Source organism: Rhinatrema bivittatum, chromosome 11, assembly GCF_901001135.1.
Source record: "Rhinatrema bivittatum chromosome 11, aRhiBiv1.1, whole genome shotgun sequence".
In the NCBI taxonomy this organism is placed as follows: Eukaryota; Metazoa; Chordata; class Amphibia; order Gymnophiona; family Rhinatrematidae; genus Rhinatrema; species Rhinatrema bivittatum.
The window spans coordinates 59,180,682-59,203,029 of record NC_042625.1 but is presented as its reverse complement, the minus strand read 5'-3'; the positions used below and the strand labels follow the sequence as shown (position 1 = coordinate 59,203,029).

The following is a 22,348-nucleotide window of genomic DNA, read 5'->3' as shown; positions in this document are numbered from 1 at the left end:
TCTATATGAATGAGCTGTGTCAAGAAAATAAATAAGAAGATTGGGAGGTGGGTGGTAAGACATGGTGGTTTTTGGAATGGGCATGGGATATGTGTGATGGATTATATAGGAATGATGGAGTTCATTTGTCAGAAGTGGGGCTGGATTTGTTCAACATTGCATTGCAAGAGGCCTTCAAGAGATTAATTAGGGCTTGTAGTTTGGGAAACTATGGTTGTCCTTGTTTGTGGCAGAAAACCCGAGCCCAATGTATGGCTAATTGTTAATAATTATGAGTTAAAGGGAACATTTGGAGGGGGGGGGGGGGGGAACCTCATGTAGTTAGGGGAGGCTAATGAGCAGTGGAGGATGCTGCTCAAGCTATGGACTTACCCTCACTTGGGATGTGGCGGGGTGAGCAGGAGTGGAGGACTGATTAATTTGTATGCCACTGGGGCGTGGTGGCTTAATGATATGGGGGTAGGGATGGGACAAGTGTGGATTGTTAGTTTATATGGGCTCAGGTTAGAGTTGGTTAATAAACTGTGGCCTTCTGTAAGCCATAATGCTGTTGTGTCTTTTTTTGGGGGAAGGGAAGAAAAGAGGCGCAAGTCTCGCATCCCTATGTTAGGTGTTTCAGTCCAAGAGCTGGTACCTACCCAAGTGCAAAAACATCCGACTGCTTGGAAAAGGGCAGCTTGTCATCTTCAGTATGAGGTGACAGCTGACGAATGATTTCTGGGGCCAAGTGGCACAGCCAACCATTTGGGATTCCTATCCTGCTCTCTCTCCTGAGGAAACACAAAAGAAAATAAGTGAGTTAGTAAGCTGCTAGTTCAGCTGGCTCCTCTGACTACCTCTTTTTCCCTGGCATTCCCACTCTCGGTACACAAGGCTTCAGAGGAAAAACAGGGACTACTCAGAGTAGAATGGTTGCCTTTTACATTTCAGACAAAGTTCTGCAAGAGGCTGAGCACTCAAGGCAAGGATATGATGAACTATAGTTTTAATTGACTATTAATTAGTTGTTTACTGCGCATACAGAAGAGGTGAGGAGGAACAATAAAAACCAGGAAGAAAACAGACAAGGGAAAAAGATGAAATTCAAAAATGAAAGAAATGAAAAGTAAAGAGGGAAAAAAGAAGAGATCCGTAAAATACACACTACAATGTTTTGAGAAACTTATTTTTTAACTGGAAAGATGTATGAATTCAGAATTAACACAATTGATATAAACATTGCTTACTAATGGTACTGTATCAAAAAATTAAAACAATAAAAACAAATAAGGTACTGTGAAGACATATATTTTCCTTATGGGCAAAGAAGATGGCCGCCAGTGGCTGGTATGAACTACAACTCCCAGCATGCCACAGTGAGGATGTACTAAGTCAGATGACTAACAAAGAGCTGGGGAAGAGGGGTTTTGTAAGTGGAGTCTCAGGGAAGGTAAGGTATGGACTCCCAGTGTAAGTGTGCTGAATGAGGGAAGGATCATGTTTGGTGAACTTTGAGTATTAAATGCTGCACAAAGTTTCAGAACTTGCTTGGACTACTAGAGATTTAGAAACAGCAGCATTTGTTAAACTGAGAAAACTGAATGTTCCTTGTGTTTCAACGTTTACATAGACTATATGAAATTTGCAAGCAACAGTGGAGTGTTAAACCTGGAATACTAAATGTTAAAAGTGTTTCAGAGCTTACTTGGGTTATAAACAGAGAAATGTTGCATATATTTCAGAGTCTGTTTGAGCTGTAAGGGAGCCTTGAGCTATGGGAATTTTCTGAACTGTGTTGGTTAAACTCTGCTCCTGCTTCAGACCCAAAGAGATAACAGCAACATTTTGCCTATCTAAAGCCTAGATTCATCATTTTGCTATAAATTTCATGAGAATAGTGCCCACAAGAATAAAAGGGGTGTGGTTAGGGTATTTTTCCTGATACTGCATCACATAGCTATGAGAGAAAGAGAGATAGAGAGAGAGACTCTTTAAAAGGCTCTTATATAAGTAAATTATTTATACCACTGTAAGAGGGACAACTAGTAACTCGGGGTGAAGTTTTGGTGGTGTGCTAGGTTTTGGGGGACAGTTTTACATGCACAGTCGGAGATACAAACAGCACAGTAAACATCAGTGAAGATTTTATGTGATTTGGAGTGATGAAATGTATAAAAAGATGAGATTTGTACATTGTACACTCAACCTAGCTTGATAGCAGCTAGGTAGAGACTGCATCAAACTAGGTCAAGAGTACATTGTACAAATCTCATCTTTTTATACGTTTCATCACTCCAAATCACATAAAATCTTCACTGATGTCTACTGTGCTGTTTGTATCTCTGACTGTGCATGTAAAACTGCCTCCCAAAAACTAGCACACCACCGAAACCTCACTCCAAGTTACTAGTTGCCCCTCTTACAGTGGTATAAAAAGTTGTCTAATATGTGTGCCTCTCTCTCTCTCTTACAAAAAGATTTGTGATAAATCCTGTTTTGGCTGTAACACATAATGCTGGGAAAAAAGGTGGAGTTAAATCCGGTGATCGTGTGTGTTATGTTGTCTCATGCAATGTTAAGCGCCCCTCATTTTTTTTCAATTTGCATATGCATCTCACAATGCATTATTTATTGCATGCATTATGGCATTATCACGGCCATTAGGGCCCTATCCCGATTTGATAAATGACCACCTAACTTTGCTGAGTTTCAGGGAAAGGGTATTTCAGTGCTTAGAGAAGTTGTTCACATTAGAGGTGAGACTTTTTTCTTAAATCTACATTTAGGGAATACAGAGGGAATACAGAGGCTGAAGCAATAGCTGTGTTCCTGAATCAATGAAGGCAAAGGGAACCTTACTACAAGCACAGATACCCTAGGGCTTCCCAAACCTGTCCTGGGGACCCCACAGCCAGTCAGGTGTTCAGGATGTCCACAATGAATATGCATGAGATAAATTTGCATGAAATGGAGACAGTGCATGCAAATCTCTCATACATATTCATTGTGGATATCCTGAAAACCCGACTGGGTGTGGGGTCACCAGGACAGTTTTGGTAAGCCCTGCATTTCACTGTGCACAGTTTTTGAGAGATGTGCATGCCTACATTCACTCCATCTGCTGGGAAAGCATTACAGCAGTGTTTTCCAACCATTTCCTGGAGGCACACCTAGCTAGTCAGGCTTGTAGAATTTCCACATTAAATATGCATGAGATAGATTTACAAACCCTGGGTCTCTGATGCATGCAAATCTATCTCATGCATGTTCATTATGGTTATCCTGAAAACCCAACTGATTAGATGTACTTTCAGGAGAGGGCTGGGAAAAGACTCCAGGCAGGTCTTTTACTGATTGCCATTGAACCTTCTTTTTAGCCTTTCTCTTAATTAGAGTTGGAGTGATTTGTAGGTTTAGGTCTTCTCCAGATAAAGTTATTGGTTTCGTTAGGTGTGATCACTTACTCCAGAAAAAACAAAATGGTAAACAAGAGATAAATAAATTTTTAAAAAACATATAAACTAAAATGCATTTGCATATTACAACCATTTCCATGGTAACAGACCTCATGGCATTAATAGCAAATTGCAACTTGCATACAGAATCAAGCTGAGCAAGATGCTAGTCCATGAGGAAGAAAACACTTTCTCTATTTGCAGAAGTAGTGGGGGAAGGAAAACACAGAAAACTATTAGTAAACAGAATAAAAATCTGGAAAATGTGACAACACCTGCAGCAGATTTGTCATTAAAGCAAATACAGACCTTTTCAAAGCTAATGGCAAGATGAAAAAGGTACCCCTTTTCCTGATTTCATTTTGGCATATTTTATGAGCTCACTCTTGGAGCAATTGCATCAGGATAGTCATGTATAGCTCAGTCCCTGGGCATTGTGGGCACCTCCATCTTTCCCACTCTTGCAGTCCACCTTGAACTACAGTGTAATATTTCTGGAGAAAAAAGATAACTTACTTTCCACTGGTTTCTTATAAGACTAACAAGGTAGCAAAACAGTAGGCATGTGCAGAATTAAAAAAATTATTTTCATTCATTTATTCATTTTTAGATTACAGTCATCCGTTAGGTTTGTTTCAAATAAAAAAAATTTGATTTGCTCAGTTTAGTTCATTCATTTACCATTAAAGTCAATGAGGGAAACATGCAGGCTATTTTGGGCTTACAAATTGGGAATTTCTAATCATTTCCAATTAATCTGGTGGGTAGACATCATTAGAAGTGTGGAGGCATGTCAATGCATCAAGAGTATGTCAACATGGCACCATAAGTGGCATGAAGAGCCTAAGAACCCACAATGGAGCAAAACAGTCCCAGCAGTGGCAGGAGTTCTCTAAGACATCATTAGAGAAGCAAAGCAGCAGCAAGAGTGGCCAGAACACCCCAGGGCTCTAAAAGTGGGGTAAAGGGCAGCAGCAGTAGCATGAATCCTCCAAACTGTACAAGAGGGGCAAAGAGGCACCATGAGTGGCATGAACAGCTCAAGGAACCAATAAGGAGGAACAAAGCATAAAAAGAGGCAGTAAAACCCCAAAAGCAGAGATAGAGGGTCAAAATAAGTGAAAGTGTGAAGAGAGGCACAAAGTAGATACCCAGAGTGGCAACAACACTTCAAAACTCCAAATGAGGGGCAAAGAGCATCAACCAAATTGATAGAAAGCCCTAGGCAAGGAGAAGTCAGATGAAATCCCTGAAAATAGCCTGATGTCATTTCTGTATGGCAGCATTAGGTGAAGGAGCTGGCTCTTTGGGCTTGGAGTTAATCTTCAACTAAGGGCACGAATGATCTTTAGTCATTAGCTTTTTAATATCATGTGATTCAGGGACTCTAGGACATGATTCTTCTTCTAAATCAATTATTGCAAATACTGCCTCCATTACCTCAGAAGCAGTAATCATGGAGACATATGGTCCTGGTTTTAGGTTCTGTACTTCTGAAGCTCTTGCCTTTTACTGAAACATAATCCATCAAAGGCTAAATACTGGAAGAGACTAATAATTGCAAAACTTTAAGGAAACAGAATTTGAAGAAAATGTCCAAAAGGGCATGAAACTGTTAAAGATAACTGGGTGGGTAAGGACTTTGTAAAGCATTGGATAGCTAGGGCAAGAGCAAGAATCATAAAGCACCATAGAGGAAGGAGATTTGGAAAGCACCAAGAAGCCAGCCAGAGCAGTGGAAGAAGCATCCTAAGATACCATGACTAGCTTGGTAAAAACCCCCAAGGTGTACTTTGAGGGTTGAGGAAAGAGGAGAAAGAATGGCATCAAAAGCCAATGGAAACAGAATGGGCAAAGTGGTATCTAGGATTTCATGAAGGACTAGATGACTGGTGCAGCAAGCATGCAAGCAATGGATGAACAGGGCAAGACCAATGAGAAGAAGATTTGAAAAGAACCTTGAAGAAAGTCAGAGTGTAGGATGCCGGACTCAGTGGGAGGAATGTTGTTGATCCTACCAGTAGCATATGCTTCTGTCAAACTGTAAAGATCAAGCCATGCATATGTTATATACAGACAGCAGGTATATTGAAACTGTGAATGGCTCATTAAATCAGTTATGGTTCCATCTGTTACTTGTATAACTGTGGTGAGTGAAGAGCTAATACATGCCATTGAACACTGACCCCCAAGACATAGTGCAGAGAATTGCCAAAGAACATAAGAACATGCCATACTGGGTCAGACTAAGGGTCCATCAAGCCCAGCATCCTGTTTTCAACAGTGGCCAATCCAGGCCATAAGAACCTGGCAAGTGCTCAACAACTAAGTCTATTCCATGTTACCGTTGCTAGTAATAGGAGTGGCTATTTTCTAAGTCAACTCAATTAATAGCAGGTAATGGACTTCTCCTCCAAGAACTTATCCAATTCTTTTTTAAACACAGCTATACTAACTACACTACCCACATCCTCTGGCAACAAATTCCAGAGTTTAATTGTGCGTTGAGTGAAAAAGAACTTTCTCCGATTAGTTTTAAATGTGCCACACGCTAACTTCATGGAGTGTCTAAACCCCAAGGCTTGAAGTTTAGTACATCTCAAACAGTACAATGGCCTAGACAGCAAGACAGAAAACCAGAAAAGAGAAAAGAACGTTTTGTTTTTTTTTCTGTGGACCATACACTCCAATATAACCAATATAGAAGTAGGTTGGGAGAATTAGACTAAGATCCAAACAGCAAACTTCACAGAGGCATCAACATTTTCATGCTAATATATGGCAGTTACAATAATTATTAAAGTAATCCAAATAGCATGGAACAACGGAATGACACAATTTATAGGTCCTGCTATGTATATGAAAACGGGTAAATCAAATTTATATTTTCATAGTGACCTATTATAGCGTGCCCAAAAGCTACTGGCTTGTAAGCTCCAGAGAGCGCTAGGCCTTTCACGTCGTGGCAGCAGGTAGTTTTCATACACAGTGCATTGTTATTGATGATATGGTCTCAGCAACACACTAACCAAATCTCTCAACCTACAGTTGACAGTCTTTTGCCGGCATTAAGAATCTTCAGTTTCCCTGAGCAAGGCGTGTCCTTTGAAACACCGCAGTGTCGGAGAGAATTAAACATCTTCATTATCAAGCCTGGCCTGACTCAGTTGTGTACTTCACACCGTCCGCCATTACTAGCAACACGGACTAGAAGGCGGCCTGAATCCTACAGTAACAAGATAAGTGCCTCTTCCGATAGCTTCAATTTTGAAGAATCCTTTAAATGCAATAACGGTAGCTTCTACCCGAAGCATCATTCAACTATTCATGGTGACCAATGATTAAAAAGGCCTAGCGCTCTCTAGAGCTTATAAGCCAGTAGCTTTTGGGCACGCTATATGAGGTCACTATGAAAATATAAATTTGATTTACCCATTTTCATATATATAGCAGGATCTATAATTTGTGATTATATGGCAATTAAGCATATTAACAGCATAATTCCCAAGGTGGTATATCTGGAGTATAGCAGGTAGGCAGAGCAGTAGCAAGACTTTCAAGATGCTTTCAGTCATCTTGTATCACTCACACTCTCTATTTGCACTGTTTGCTCTTCCTGGGGGTTGCTCCCATCACGGTCAGTATCATCATCTATCTCTCCCATCATCGCACTGGAGGCTAAGACATTACTGACTAATCCTTCCAAATTTTCTTCAACTACTAGCTCTTTTATTTCTAATTCAGGAAGTCCCAAATAAAATTCTTCCTCAGAATCAGTTATTGAAAATACTGCCTCCATTGCCTGAGAAGCAGTAACCAATGTAGAGGAGCATACTGCTGGTTTTGGCTGTTGCCCTTCTACTGCCCCTGTCAATGCCCCTGCCCTGATAATGCCAGCCTTGGATGGATCTCCTGCCTTTTCCCTCCAAAACAAAAGGGAGATGAACAGGTGGAGGTGGCACATCCTCCCAAAATTTCAATTACTTCTGCCTTGAGCTGCCTTCCTCTCCTGGAATTCTGCATTTTAAAAAAAAAGTATTGCTTCAGTTTAGGGCAGAACAGCTTTTTAAGTCCTATTTATTTATTTATTTATTTTTGGTTTTTATATACCGGAAGTTCCTGTATACAATACATATCACTCCGGTTCACATTTAACAGAAATAACTATCGCCGGGGAGGCGGTTTACATGGAACATATCGAATTAATAAACGGATAATATATAATAAAGTACAATCTATTGGGAAAAACAACTAAGATCAACTTAGAACACAACTTGGAAACAGCCAGTCCTGCTGTTAGGCTGGGCTGGCTCTCCTCTAATTCCTCTATCCCTGCTAAAGCTGCCTAGCCTACCATTCCCTACTCTTTTTCTGGCATGATGGAATTTGTTTAAATGCATTGCCCACTGGGGGTTTTGATATTACAAAGGAACTTTTTATTTGATATTGTAACTGTACCCCCACTCACAGAGTGGACAATTGTCTGTCACACATGCACAGATACAGACATATACAGTATGTGTGTGTGTGTGGGCTATGTACACTCAGTGCTGACTGACTCCTTTTCCAATCTAACCACCACAAAGATGGCAGCCTGGTAAGACACCTTAATGGTGTTTAAACAGACAGACAAAAAAGATTACTTGCACTTCTAACATCTCCTCGCTGTAGCCTACCCTGATCATCCCTCAGTGAAGAGCAAAATAAAAAAACCAGCAACAGTACCATTACCTCTGCCCTTCTGGCACAGTAAGTGAGATCACTACAGCACAGAGAAGATCAGAAGCAGCCCTTTACCAGTACCAAATCCCAAAGTTTGTTGTTGTTGGTTTTTTTTTTAACTCAAAGCCTTCTCCAAACTTGTGCTTTTCTACCATGTACTACAGAGGAAATAAAGAGTTTTTTCACATGCTCAGCACCACATGATCCAGCTTGCAGCTACAAGCTATATAAAAAGATGCTGTACAGTGATTGTCCTTTGTGTGATTTCCTTGCCAACTTGTTCTGCCTCAGCTTTGACAAGACTGAGGTCACACAGGAAAGAGCTGGTTGCTATAGTTACCAGTTGTATTTTTGCTCAGTAATACACAGCCATAAACTTCAGTGGTCCAGAGACCTGAATGGAAACAAACAAATGAGAGAAAAACTTTTGTCTCATTTGTGGAACCCCTCCATTTGTTTTAGGAGGCCACAAATGAATCAAAAACAGACTCATTCATCATGTTTTACCCATTCATTTCAAATGAATGCATATTCCTACAAAAAAGCATGATAAGGCAATGGCTTGAGGTACATTAAGGGCTGTAGGGAAAAGCATAACCAGTAGGAAAAAGGAAGCAATAATGGCTCTGTACCAACCACACCTAGAACATTGTGTCTAATTCTGGAAGTTGTATCTGAAAGAATATAGAAAGTATGGAGGAGGCCCAGAACAAGGTTACAAAATGGTGCAGGTCCTAAATATATAAATGTAGGAACACCATTGAGTCCCCCAATCCCCACTAAATCAATGTCCATAATTGTTTTTTCCCCTGCTTTTAATGTATCAAACTACTATAAATCATGTTCTTGCCCCCACAAGCTTATGATTTGTTGGAACCTTACATATGGACCGAGCTGTGTCATGATTTGAGTGATGTGTTTTGGATCTTCCAAAAATGTCCTGCAGAGTCTGCAAGCTGCCACAGCCAAGGTGAAGGAATATAAAAATACATCAAAACCAATGTGTACTCTCCTGTGAATGACAAATTTTCTGCAAGAAACAGCATCCAGCACTCAGTGTTAACAAGTTTGAAAAAGGGCTGTGCTGTTTAGCCTGCCCAGAGAACAACACTACATAGCCGGCAGAGGAGGAAATGAAAGGAATGCTGGGAGACCACTTAAGGAAGAAAAGGCGCAAATTAAATAGCTATCTCTCTGTGTGAGGGGCGGGGATTGCCAGGAGTTGGAGCTAGAAACCAGGAAGAAAAGAGTGCATCTGGCAGCTCTGCAATCAGTTCTTCTCCTGAAAAGCTAATCATTGAGCGGGGGAGATAGACGTCTGTGCTCCGAGAAAATAGACAGACAGTTCTTCTTGCTTCATAGCAGAGCTACATGTAGAATCTCAACAAAGGTCAGAGGAGCCAAGAGATGAGAGACTGAGAGACTTGCTTTCAAGAGATATCCAGCTTAGGAGCACATGGCTGGATTACCCTCTTAAATCTAAGCTTTGCACAGAGAGTATGTTAGCAGAGGAGGGAGAAGGTTTAATTCCTTGTCTTTTGTTCCAAATTCAGTAGCTCATCTTAACTGCTTCAGCCTTTCAGCCGAAGTCAAGCATAAACCCTAGTTGGCAGGTACAGACACACGAGATAAGTCAGGGACAAAGAAGCTGATGGGCCATGGTCTTTCTGTAAGAGACTGAAACCAGGCCAGCTTTCTGTTTAGTACCAAATCAACCATTTGGGAAAGCTTCCCAGAAGAGAGAGATTTTTCACACACTGCAGTGCTCATCTATTTGATTTGTCATCTAGCCAGCTGCACCATCAAGAGGGACTTCTTCATTTTCTTGCTTGTTTTTTTTCCACACAAACTGGTGTCATTGGGGTGGATCTATTCTCCCTCCCTCCTTACTCAGGGATAAAGACAGTTTTTGAAAGCTGTGTACTTCACCACTTCTCCCTCCCCCCAACCTTTCTCTATTAGTGTTCCTTAATATTTTTTTACTATACATATAAGTATGTTGGTTGCCCTGGCTAACAGGCCATAACTGTTATTTCTGCGTTGCTAGATTTAAATAAGAAAACTGCAAGTTTATAATATACTTCACTACTGTACTTTTCCCATTTACTATTCTGGTTGGATTTACTATCTACTTACACAATATTAGTAAAGGGTTAATTACTGTTTTATTCTGGTGTGATAATTTTATTTGTTCTGTGGTGCCACATGTGAGAGGTTGTTTGAGAAGGGCTCAGAATTGTGGTATTGGGGTGACTAGGATTCTGGCTCATCCCCTACTTAGGCTATGAAACTGAAAAAAATATATTAGCAAATATAATTTATCATGTGGTATACCCCACCCCAAGCATAGGAGAAATTCATAGTCCAGATCAAGGAGGGGAGGAACACATTTAATATACTCCTTTGTTTTGGGCTTTAAATGGAGTACTCCTAGAAAGATATATAAAGATTTTGCCTTATCCTACCTTCATGATGCTCCCCACCAGCAGAGGCCTCAGTATAACTCATCACTAGTCTTGTCAAGTTCCTCCTCACTGCCCTTGCCACGCCCAAGTCCCAGCCCTATGTAAACCCATCTTGCCATAGTAGCCTTGTCTTCCCATGGTGTTGCTTCTGGCTCCATGACCTGACCCTTGTTCTGCCTTGTCTTGTGGCCTACACACCTTCTGGTTTGTTCTTGTCTTCTTTGTGGCCTGTGGGCCTTCTGCCTTGCCTTGTCTTATGGCCTATGGGCCTTCTACCTTGTCTTGAGGCACTCAGGCCTATTCTCTCTTGTATCCTCCTTTGAGGCCTTCAGGCCTATTCTGTCTGTTCCAAGCCTTGCTGCCTTCAGGCTTCTGAGTTTGGTGTTTCACTTGTCTGCCTTGTTGCTCTTGCCCTACCTGTTCCAGAGACCTGCCCCAGCTTGCCTTGTTGGTCTTGTCCTGCCTGTTCCAGTTTCCAGTCTTGCTTATACCAGAGTCTTGTCCTTGCTTTGTCTCACCCTTGTCTTGTTTAGTTCCAAATCTTGTTTAGTATCCAGCCTTACCATAAGCCTGTCTGCCTTGTCCTGCCTGCCAAGCCTGCCTGTTTTGTCCTGCCAGCCAAGCCTGCCTTTGTTCACACCTTGTCTCCAGCCTTGCCTTATCCAGCCTTGCCTGTGTAGACTACCACTATGATGTATTGCTGCTGCAGAGACCTACTGGCCCCCAAAACCCAAGGGCTCAACCTGCAGGAGAGAGGGATGGCTAGGCAGAAGAGCGGCCCTTGTTTCATCCCAAGTTCTGCCTTGCAGTCTCATGCCACTCTCCAGGTGGGTTTCCTGGATATCGAGGCCTGTAGCAGACCCTTAGTGAGTTTCTAGCGAGATCTTCTGGAAGAAACTGCAGACTCAGAGGTTAAACTTTATGTGAGGTCATTTGTGATCCTATCAATTATGGCAGTACCCAAGGATGCTGAGGATGCTTTAAATATATTAAAACAATGAGTATTGCTAAATGGCCTATAGATCATATGACATAGGGTTCTCTTTTGAAAGAGGCATTCAGAACAAAGGATTTACAATGTTACATTAAAAAACAGCTTTATTTTTGTGAGAAAGCAAATAGGGAGCCTGTCATGAATATAAATGTCAATATACTAATTTATGGTAATACAAATATTAATATATGTTAAATGCCTGAGTTATCTAACCCAGTTAATACACATTAACACTGCTGTTAATGCACATAAACTAGTTTGCATTAGTTTTAATACAAAATATAAGCTAATGAAGTACTGAGATGCAAATGTTGCAAAATAGCTCATTACCTATTAGCATAATGAAAAATAATGCTCACTAAAATGCACAAAATGTAACACAGATATAGTAACACAATAACTTCCTCAGGGAGATGCAGTTAAGGTTTTGCATTACTGTATGCATTAATGTGCATATTTTTATGTCTATGATGTCTCATTTGCATCTCATTAACATTAACCATTAATAAGCATTTAAATACCACATTAATGACAGATTCTGATTTATTTTAGTACATCACCCGAAAATTAGTTAAAACAAAAGGAACAAAGAGGCTGGTAATAGATGATACCTTTATAAAGCTGACAATCTTTTAAAAATGCATCTCTGCACCCATCCAAGCAGGAAAAATCTGATTTGCTGCTTGGATAGGGAAATGGGTATATGCAGAAAAATAAGTCACCAATCATCTTTGCTTTACTAGTTAGGTGTCTGGGTCTGAAGTTAAGGAATGATCCATCTGTATACATGGTGGTGTAGCCTATGGGGTAGAGTAGCAAGCTAAATACCAAGGAATTCAGGTTTCAAATCCTGCTGATATTCTTTGAACAAGTTAGTATGTCCACCATTGCTTTATATATAAACTTAGATTAAGCTCTCTGGGGATAAAGAAATACCTATTAATACAGAAATATAATTCACTTTGACCCTCTAATGAAAAAGTGTAATATAAATAAACATTGGAATATTTGTACTATTTTTTATATAAAAATGTTATTCAGTTTGTTTTTCTTGTTCATTTCAATTGCATTTTTAAATTCCATTTTGTTTCATTACTTATGTTTAAATGTTTTCTATTACATTTTTGACAGCAATAAATAAAACAACATTGAGGAGGGTGGGATCCTGAGCCCTCCTCAGAACTAAATGCCAACATGTTACAGTCGTCAAATTTTCCCCTCCCCTACCCCTCCCCCTCCCCATGGGAAGTAATCTAGTGAGCTACACTCTGCCATATCAATTTGTTCCATCCAGGTACATCACACAGTACAGAGTATTGCGGTTAATCGTTCACTACAAGCTACAAGCACGATGTTGAAGTGACTGACGTTAGGCCTGCCATACAGTAAGAAACCTCTGCCTATAGTGCAGGGATTCCCAGGAGGCCATACATTCCATATTCATCCAGGTCCAAAAGGACGGGGCATCTGGAGACCGCCAAACTGATAGGATCACCTTTTTCCCCACAAGACAAGCTTTGCGTAAAAGCATACGCGAGCCAGGATCTTGGATCCGAATCAGGGATATGCACCCAAATAGCAGCCATAAAGGAGTGACTGGGAAAGCTACATCTAGCAGATCAGCCATGTAATCTGCCTCGCGGCGCCAAAAGTGCTGTATGGGAGCACAGGTCCAGAACACATGGGACAAAGTACCTGTGGCATGTCCACAGCGGATACATCCCGCCGAAGAAGCTATAGTTAAATGAAATGACATTTGGGGCGACACATAAGCCCGACTGAAGAATTTAAATTGTAGCTCTCGACAATACATATTGATCGAGATCCTGGTTATGTGCCAAAAACACACCCTTAGAATGGACTGAGTAACAACAAAGTCTCCATCTCTTTTCCAGCGGGATTCTAAAATCAAACACATGTCCACCTCTGAGCACTTTCGTAAGTGTTTATAATAGGCCAACAGAGATGGGGCTGCAGCTTTTTCAAAGCAAAACACCTGATCCAGGGTGTGAAATACCGCAGGACTCTTATGTATGTCAGATATTGCCCGTATATAATGTCCAATCTCTAGATAAGGGAAGGCGTGTGTGGCCCCCAAACCATAGATCGCCTGGAAGTCTTTGAAAGAGAGAATCATCCCGTTTTGTGTTAACAAGTGACCCAGGCGGGTAATACCCCTAGACTCCCAAACCCGAAAACTAGAAGACTGAGAGCATGGGGTAAACTCCACATTCCCCGATACAGGGAGGAAGTAAGCGCACAAGGCGGGTATCTTCAATAGCTTTACCAACCTCCTCCACATCTGCCGAAGTGGGTGCACAAGGACTGTGTGTATAAGAAAGGAAGGGAGATGGGCCGGTCTGGACTGGACAGCATATGTAGGGGCCACAGGAGCCATCAAGGCAGCATCTGTGTATAACGGGGTATAGACTGGTTTGTCCGTCAGCCAATCTCTAACAATCCTTAAATTGCAAGCCAAATTATGGGCAGGCCCCCCCAGACCACCCCTCCCCCTCTCGCCTTTAACCAAGCTAAAGGGATACGGGATTTCCCCATCTCCAAATAAACCACCGAAGGGTGCCATCTAGCTTGTGGAGATCATCCCGCTTCAATAAAACTGGCAAGTTTGGAGAAGGTAAAGTCATTTCGGCAAAATGGTCATTTTAAATAAATTTACGCGGCCACTTAAGGCAAGGGGTAAGTTACTCCAATTAGCCAAACTGTCGACTGTTACCTGCAACTGCCTGGGAATGTTGGCCTGGTATATTTGATCTGGGTCCGTCAGGAGGTATACCCCTAAATAACAAAAGTGATCGGCAGCCCATTGCAATGGGAAGGAATCCGGCCAGCTAGCTGGCAGGGTAAGCGGATAAGCTAACGCAGAAGATTTAGACTCATTTAATCTTAGCCCAGAAAACACACCGAAATCCCATATTAGGCGCAATAATGGGGGCAGGTGATGCCCGAGGGTCCCTAACAACGACTAACAAACAGGTCATCCACAAAAGCTACACCTTTAAAAATGCACAGGCCAAAACGGATGCCCTGGATCTCACGGCGCTGGTGAATAGCGAGCAGAAGAGGCTCCAATTGCAAAATGAACAGTAAGGGTTGTTTCATTACTTATGTGTGTAAGTTGTATGTTTATGTGTACAAATTTGAATATGTGCATCTAATTAACAATTATGCAGTTTGGGGCGGATTTTCAGAGCCCTGCTCGCGTAAATCCGCCCAAAACCGGGCGGATTTACGCGAGCAGGGCCCTGCGCGCCGGGAAGCCTATTTTACATAGGCCTCCCGGCGCGCGCAGAGCCCCGGGACTCGCGTAAGTCCCGGGGTTCTCCGAGGGGGGCGTGTCGGGGGCGGGCCCGGTCGTCGCGGCGTTTCGGCGGGCCCGGTCGACACGGCAGCGTTTTGGGGGCGGGTACGGGGGCGTGGCTACGGCCCGGGGCGGTCCGGGGGCGTGGCCGCGCCCTCCGTACCCGCCCCCAGGTCGCGGCCCGGCGCGCAGGAGGCCCGCTCGCGCGCGGGGATTTACGCCTCCCTCCGGGAGGCGTAAATCCCCCAACAAAGGTAAGGGGGGGGTTTAGACAGGGCCGGGCGGGTGGGTTAGGTAGGGGAAGGGAGGGGAAGGTGAGGGGAGGCAAAGGAAAGTTCCCTCCGAGGCCGCTCCGATTTCGGAGCGGCCTTGGAGGGAACGGGGGTAGGCAGCGCGGCTCGGCGCGCGCCGGCTATACGAAATCGATAGCCTTGCGTGCGCCGATCCAGGATTTTAGCGGATACGCGCGGCTCCGCGCGTATCTACTAAAATCCAGCGTACTTTTGTTTGCGCCTGGAGCGCAAACAAAAGTAGGCTATTCGCGCTCGTTTTAAAATCCGCCCCTTTGGGTTTTGATTAAACCAAGTTTGTGTAATGTGGAGGTAACATGACCAGCAGAAGGTCAGTCAGATGTACTTTATAAAGAGACATTCTTAAAGCATATGGTTTGGAATAGACAAGTTCCACTGAAGCAAACCAAACAAATATGAACTGGAAGTTGATGAGAAAAGACACATAAGCAAACTTAAGGTCTACTTGATACAAAGTGATTGTTCCCACCATAGAACACAGCATAACATATTAATTAGCTTGCGTGACAGCCACTGTATTAATATTAATATAGTGAACTCTGGTAAGATCATGGCCCTGGCATGGGACCAATTTATGACCTTATGCTCACTATATTTCCCATCATTAAAAAACATGCTGCATATTAATTAAGCAATAATCCCCAGGAAACCCATCATTAACAGCAATTAAACATTTGTTCGCTAATGGACTGAACTCAGGTCAATGTCAGAGCGCATAGGGGCTGCCACGCAACACACACACACCTGCTTCCAAGCCTCATTAAGGAAACAAAATAGTGAACGCTCTGGCAATTGTAGACTGGAATTCAAAGGCCACAGCGGTGCCCACCCCTTCCTCCTCCGCTTCCTAGAAATGACAAGCTTCTGGCTACAGTCTCTCTGAATCAAATCAGAACGCGACGCCTCCTGTCAAAAATACGAAGAGGAAGTAGTGCCTCATGACCGTCTCAATGTGCACATCTGTTTTTTTCACTCCCGTGTTCTTCCTGCTTAAGTCCTCCTGCCCCTGTGACCTGCTCGGGCTACCCAGTCTCCCTCAGTGGCAGAGAGCTAGAGAGGAAGTCTCTTCTGAGAGACTGTTTTGCCAGCAGCAGCTGGCCTTCCCTCCCTTCCCGCAGCTTGAGCGTATCACCTCAGAGATGCACCCAGGCCCTGCCAGCCCTCCTAGGAAACTAAATTGATTAAGATTCTCTTACCATTACACCAGAACCATGGCTGGGCTAGTATTCCTACTTTTTTTTAAAATTCAGCTTTAATAACTTTCAAAAGTTAATAAGCAAAATGTACACAGTAATATGTACATTTACAAAATGTAGCACCTCATAGTACCATGGTATAACTATAAATGAACAAAAAATAGATGTGTGAAAATCATCACGCAGTAAATTAAAGATATAATCTGTAAGAATCATACATAGGTCAAACTGAGTAAAGGGAACAGCTTGAAAAATTATAGTTTTTAAGTGTTTATATAGTTAAGGGGTGAATTAAAAATAGGACTACATCTTTGCAGAACAGATATCTAATTTGCAGCATGAAAAAATAAACTCAGGCTGAATATCTCCACACAATTGGACATTTACACAGCTTAAGAATTCTGCAGAACTGAGGTCTAACCCTTTTCAGTGCTTTTTAACAAAGTGGAAAAGCCCTTATGTGCTGGTTAAGTCTGTCCATCCGAAGGCATCATAACTTACCTGTCAGTGAAACAACTGACCTGCAATCTGGAGGAAAGATGGACCATGGACATGGGGTCTATCCAATAAGGGTAAGATAATTTTCATTATGGTCAAATTTTAAAAGTGCACCAAATGCACATATAAGCGTGATTTGTGCTCACATATTTAATAAGAGACAGTTTCATTAAAGTGAAAATAAATTCATAGCACCAAACTATAGAATATTGTACATGTACAGTATTTGCCCAGGATGAATACTGCTAAGTGCACAGAACGAAGTAGGTTGATGGAAACTGGTTTTATTAGATTGGGTCATTTTCTTTGATCTTCCAGCATGAGATTTGTTTTCTTCTTTTTCTCTAATTAAACTTGCCATTTTTGTTTCATCTTCTCCAGACCACAATCTGGGCCATCTAGAGAACTGCAGGGATGCCTCCTCTGAGGCCCAATCCCAGTCAACTCTCCTTTGCTGATAGAGGATGCTGCTGAAGTGGAAACTAATTTCCCTCCTTCCCCAGGTCTGTGCACTGCACATCACTTTGGTGCATCCAGGTCTAACCAGACAGAGGAGTTTAATGTGGATCCTCTGGACTGCAGTACACTGCTCTGGCCTCAGCCATTTGGCTGGCCCCTAGAATATGATCTTGATTACTTTTGATTCTATTGAGACTGCAATGGCACCTTTAAAATGAAATATGTTTTCCAAATTTAAAAAAACAAACAAACCCAAAACAGTACTGGAAGCTGTACAATTCTGCATGATTTTCACAACAGAATAAAGCATCTGAGGAACAAATTAAAAGAGCTAAAAATACAACTGAACAGACTCAGAAAACAGTTTCTCCAGTTCTGAAGTCTATTTTACCTGTCATTGGAACTATAACCCAGGGTTTCTTCTAATTCAATGGGTCTGACATAGCTATAAACATTTTTTTTTTTTTTTAAATATTGAGACCATAGAGGACAACAGCATCACTGAGAGTTAATATTTGGTTAGCATCTGATTGACTAGTGCTGATCCAGGACCAGGGATTTGTTTCAAGCATTTTCTTGAGGGACAAAAAGGAATTTATTTTGATATAATCATGGAACATACAATAGTAATCGTAATAGTTCCAACTGGGTAGTTTGTTTATATTTTTAGCATTCCAACATATTAATAACAATTATATAAATCTGTGAAAGTTATATTAGACAAACTTGATAAACCCTAGCATAGCCCTATGGTATGAACTTTACTTTCAAGATGAAATGAAAGAGCAGCCAGAACACAAAAATTTGAATGTTTTGACAGGGACTTTTCCATTTGCCACTGGGGACAAGAATCTGGTTGTTTCAGATTGCTAAAATGCGGGAAAGTTTAGGTTATGCAGGGAATTTGTTTTAGGGGATACAATCCGGTATTGAGTATTAGAGCCTTTCTCCTTCACCTGCTTGATTTGCCCCTCTAGTTCCTCAAAAAAACATACATCCTACATATGGGTACCGGCACCTTTTGTTTTTCAAGAAAGAAAGAACTATGGTTATGCGATGAGAACCTGACATCTTATCACAAATTAAATGGCCAGTGTGCAAAGGGTTTACTGTAACAAGCGCTTGAGACTTGGGGAAATACAATGCAGGCAGGCTAGACAAACATTATCTCTTCAGCTGCAGATACAATAAACCAGTTCAGCATCTCTACCAAAATCTGTTCCCCATTTGTATCCCCCTAAAGATAGCAGGGTTGCCAATTGTCCTGATATTTTCAGGACTGTACAGATTGTTGGGGTACTTTACGGAAAAAAGAGGGAGGGCTAAGATGTTTGGAAATGTCCCGATTTTAGCCTCCCCAGCTGCAGCTTATCATCTGATCCTCTCCTGCTAGGAAGCACCCCGGGCCCTTCTGAGTACGGGCTTTCTTATTTTTGAGGAGATGGGGTGCAGGAGGTGGGGAGGCCTGGGGTGGTTCCCAATTGAACCCAACAATTATTAGCACTTGTAATGTCTGGGGGAGGGGGCACCACTATACCCCAATGAGGTGGGTTGATTTTTAAATTGGGGGGTGGGAAACCTTATGTCCATAATGTTTGCATTTTGATTGGAGGTGGTTAGGCTCCGGCATAGTGCAAAATTATGCTTATATTTTTGGGGTTTGCATGTTGGGGCTGCCTTGAGTGGCAGCCCTGGGCTGAAGGGGCGTGGGGGGAGGGTCAGGCTTGACTGCAGCACAATTTTTAAACTTTTGGGCAAGATAAAACAATGCAGGAATACAGCCACTATATTGTTCGAGGGAGGGCCTCACTTTCACAGCTATATTCCCTTGCAATAGTTGGGCCCCTCCTGCAAAAAACATCATGGCTTGATTAATCCAAGTGTAGGTTTATAGTGTTTACATCTGCTGCAAGAGGTACTGATCTGTTGTTGCTGACTTTCTGAAGTAGCCACAGGGCCGGTGCGTCCTATTAGGCAAACTAGGTGGTCGCCTCGAGTGCCGACCATTAGGGGGCGCCAAAGAGCAGCCATGTGGGGCCGCAAGTGGAGCCTATCCCGCTCATGGCAAAGAGGAGAAGAGATTTGGCAGGCCACGAGCAGTGCCCATCCTGCTCATGGCCCAGAGAAGCACACACTTGGCAGGCGCGAATGAGGTAGGAGTTGGGCTGAGACCGGGGAGGGGCCGGGCACGACCGCGGGGGGTGGGCACAAGGCAGAAGGTTTTTTTAGGGTGCAGCCATGGTCAAACAGTAATGGAAAAGCAGAGTTGCTTACCTGTAACAGGTGTTCTCACAGGACAGCAGGATGTCAGTCCTCACATATGGGTGACATCATCAGGATGGAGCCCAATCATGGAACACTTTTGTCAAAGTTTCTAGAACTTTGACTGGCACCTACTGGGCATGCCCAGCATAGCACCAACCCTGCATGCAGCAGGGGTCCCCCTTCAGTCTTGTCTTATAGTAAAAAGTACATGCGAAAATAAAATAAGAAAATGTAAACGAACCCAACACCGCAGGGTGGCGGGCAGGTTTCGTGAGGAGTAATATCCTGCTGACCTGTGAGAACACCTGTTACAGGTAAGCAACTCTGCTTTCTCACAGGACAAGCAGGATGGTAGTCCTCACATATGGGTGAGTACTGAGCTGAGGATGCCCGAGAAATGCACCAAATGTACCCAAAGACATGCAACAGGCACAACAACTGGGGTGGAATTTGGTAGAGGGCATCCTGAACCCTACCGGGTTGGCGGAAGGATGTTGGTACCTCAGTTCGCAAATAAGTTGTGTAGCACAGACTGGCTGAAGATGGAATCTTGTCTGCCAGCCTTGTCTAAACAATAATGGGCTGCGAAGGTGTGGAGAGAGCTCCAGGTAGCAGTCTTACAGATGTCAGCAAGCAGCACCGAGTGTAGGTGCGCTGCTGATGTTGCCATGGCCTTGACATAGTGAAAAGCTTGGAGGTTAGATGCAGGCTCCCATGAGTTATCCTCAGGGCTGAAGCCTTTCCAAGAGATGAGGTATTATATCTTATTCCACATTCTTCTGAAATCTAGGATCTCCTGGACCTTGTATTGCGTATCTTCCTAGGAAATGACTTCCGCAGGTTTGAGAGGAGGCCTTGAAGGCCACAACAGGATCACTGGTTTGAGAAGTGAATCATGGAACACATTATATATCTTGAGCGTGGAAGGCAGTTTCAGTTGGTAGGCTACCAGTCCTACCTGGCGGATAATAGGGATTGGCCATATAAGCCTTAGTGCAAATTTAGCAGAAGGCATCTTGAGATGAAGATTCTGGGTGTTTAGCCACTTCAGCTCTCCGGGCTTATATTGAGGTGTGGACCAGCATTTTTTATCTGCCTATTTCATGAATCAGTTGGCCACGGTTGTCAGAAAATGATGTGTTCTTTGTCGTAGTCTTTGAGATCATGACACATGGCATTGGCCACTGGGCAGGCAACTGATACCAGAAGTGGGAGTGACATTCTAGGATGTTGGTCGAAGACTATTTGGAAGGGTGAAGACCCAGCCAAACTCCTCACATGATTGTTGTGGCAAAATTCAGCCAAAGGGAGGAGAGAAGCCCAATCGTCTTGCCATTCATTAATTTAGATTCTCATCTGACCATTGCTTTGAGAATGATATGCTGAGGTGAAGTCCAAGATGATGCCAAATTTCCTACAGAGGCTTTTCAAAAAGCAAACTGTAAACTGTACCCCTCAGTCCGAGAAGATGTGAGAGGGATCCCATGTAACTGGAAAATATATTGGATAAATAAATGGAGGCATAAGTGGGAAGGAACTGCACCACAAACATCAATAGAGGCAAAGGGTAGTGCAGTAAACACAGTTCTGAAGATCCTTGTATGGATAACACATAAATGAAGCTGAAATTATTTGTAGTAACCAAAGATGGTTTATTTAGATCATGAAAAGGTGGTATTCACAACAAGAGCTGGAGTGATTGGATCCATAGCAGAGGTCAATACCAGGCAGCAAGCAGGAGAGTGGTACAGGATGGACGCAGGGGACCATGGCAAAGATGGACACAGTGGACCAAGACTACGGAAGACCAGAATAAGACCAATGAAAGGCAAGGAACAAGTCAACAAGGCAAGACAAGTTATGAAGACACAGGAATAGGACTAGGCAGAGACAGGTCCGGTGCCACTGGATGTGCAAACTGTGCAATTGCACAGGGTGGCACACCCAGTTCGGAGGCGGCGGTGGGAGCATGAAGAGGCCCAGTGGACCCAATCCCACTGGCAGATGAAAAAGGAGGTCCGTGGTACTGCCAGTGGACTCGATCCCACTGGCAGCAGAAGCAGCAGCCCACAGCAGAAGAGGAAGCCCATTTGGATTCCAACCTGCCAGTAGCTGAAATGAAGATGAGGGTCTGGGGCTACTGATAGATTCCAACTAAAGAAGAGCTGGAGGTGCCTGCAGGTTTGTCTGAGAGGAAGCATATGTGTATATGAGCATGTGTATGTGTGTATATATATATATAAAAGAAAGAGAGAAGAAAGTTTGTGCATCCCACTCCCACTACTCCATGACAATCCCAGGGTGACTGGAAATCAAAAGTTCCCAGGTATGGAAAGAGTGAATTTTTAAAATCCTTTTTAGTTTTATTTTTCAGGTGATGTTTGCTGTATCTGCTGTTTTGAATTATTTTATTGGTGTTTGGGACATTTAATAAAACTTGTATATGAGTTTTTAATTATTTGATCTTTTATTCATCAGCTTATTAGTATTAAAATATTATTAGTATGATTTTAGTATTATGATTATGTATTTATTTTATTTCTTGATTTTATTCTTTTATGTTTGAAGAATGGTGATGATTCTCTTTTTTCATTGTTGCACAGCATACAGAGTCAGGCTTCTTGTGGTTTCCAGTTCAGTGTCTGCGCATTTGTATTTCTACTTTATAGTTTATAGTTACTCTAT

General features: G+C 42.6%; 1 protein-coding gene across 1 annotated transcript in view; it reads right to left on the bottom strand.

The window, feature by feature from the left end:
• The window catches only part of KSR2 (kinase suppressor of ras 2), a 611,851-nt gene that overhangs the window by 59,702 nt on the left and 529,801 nt on the right, over positions 1-22,348 (bottom strand). Inside the window, 1 exon segment of the mRNA XM_029571387.1 lies at positions 639-770. Within this exon segment, the coding sequence (XP_029427247.1) occupies positions 639-770 (132 nt within the window).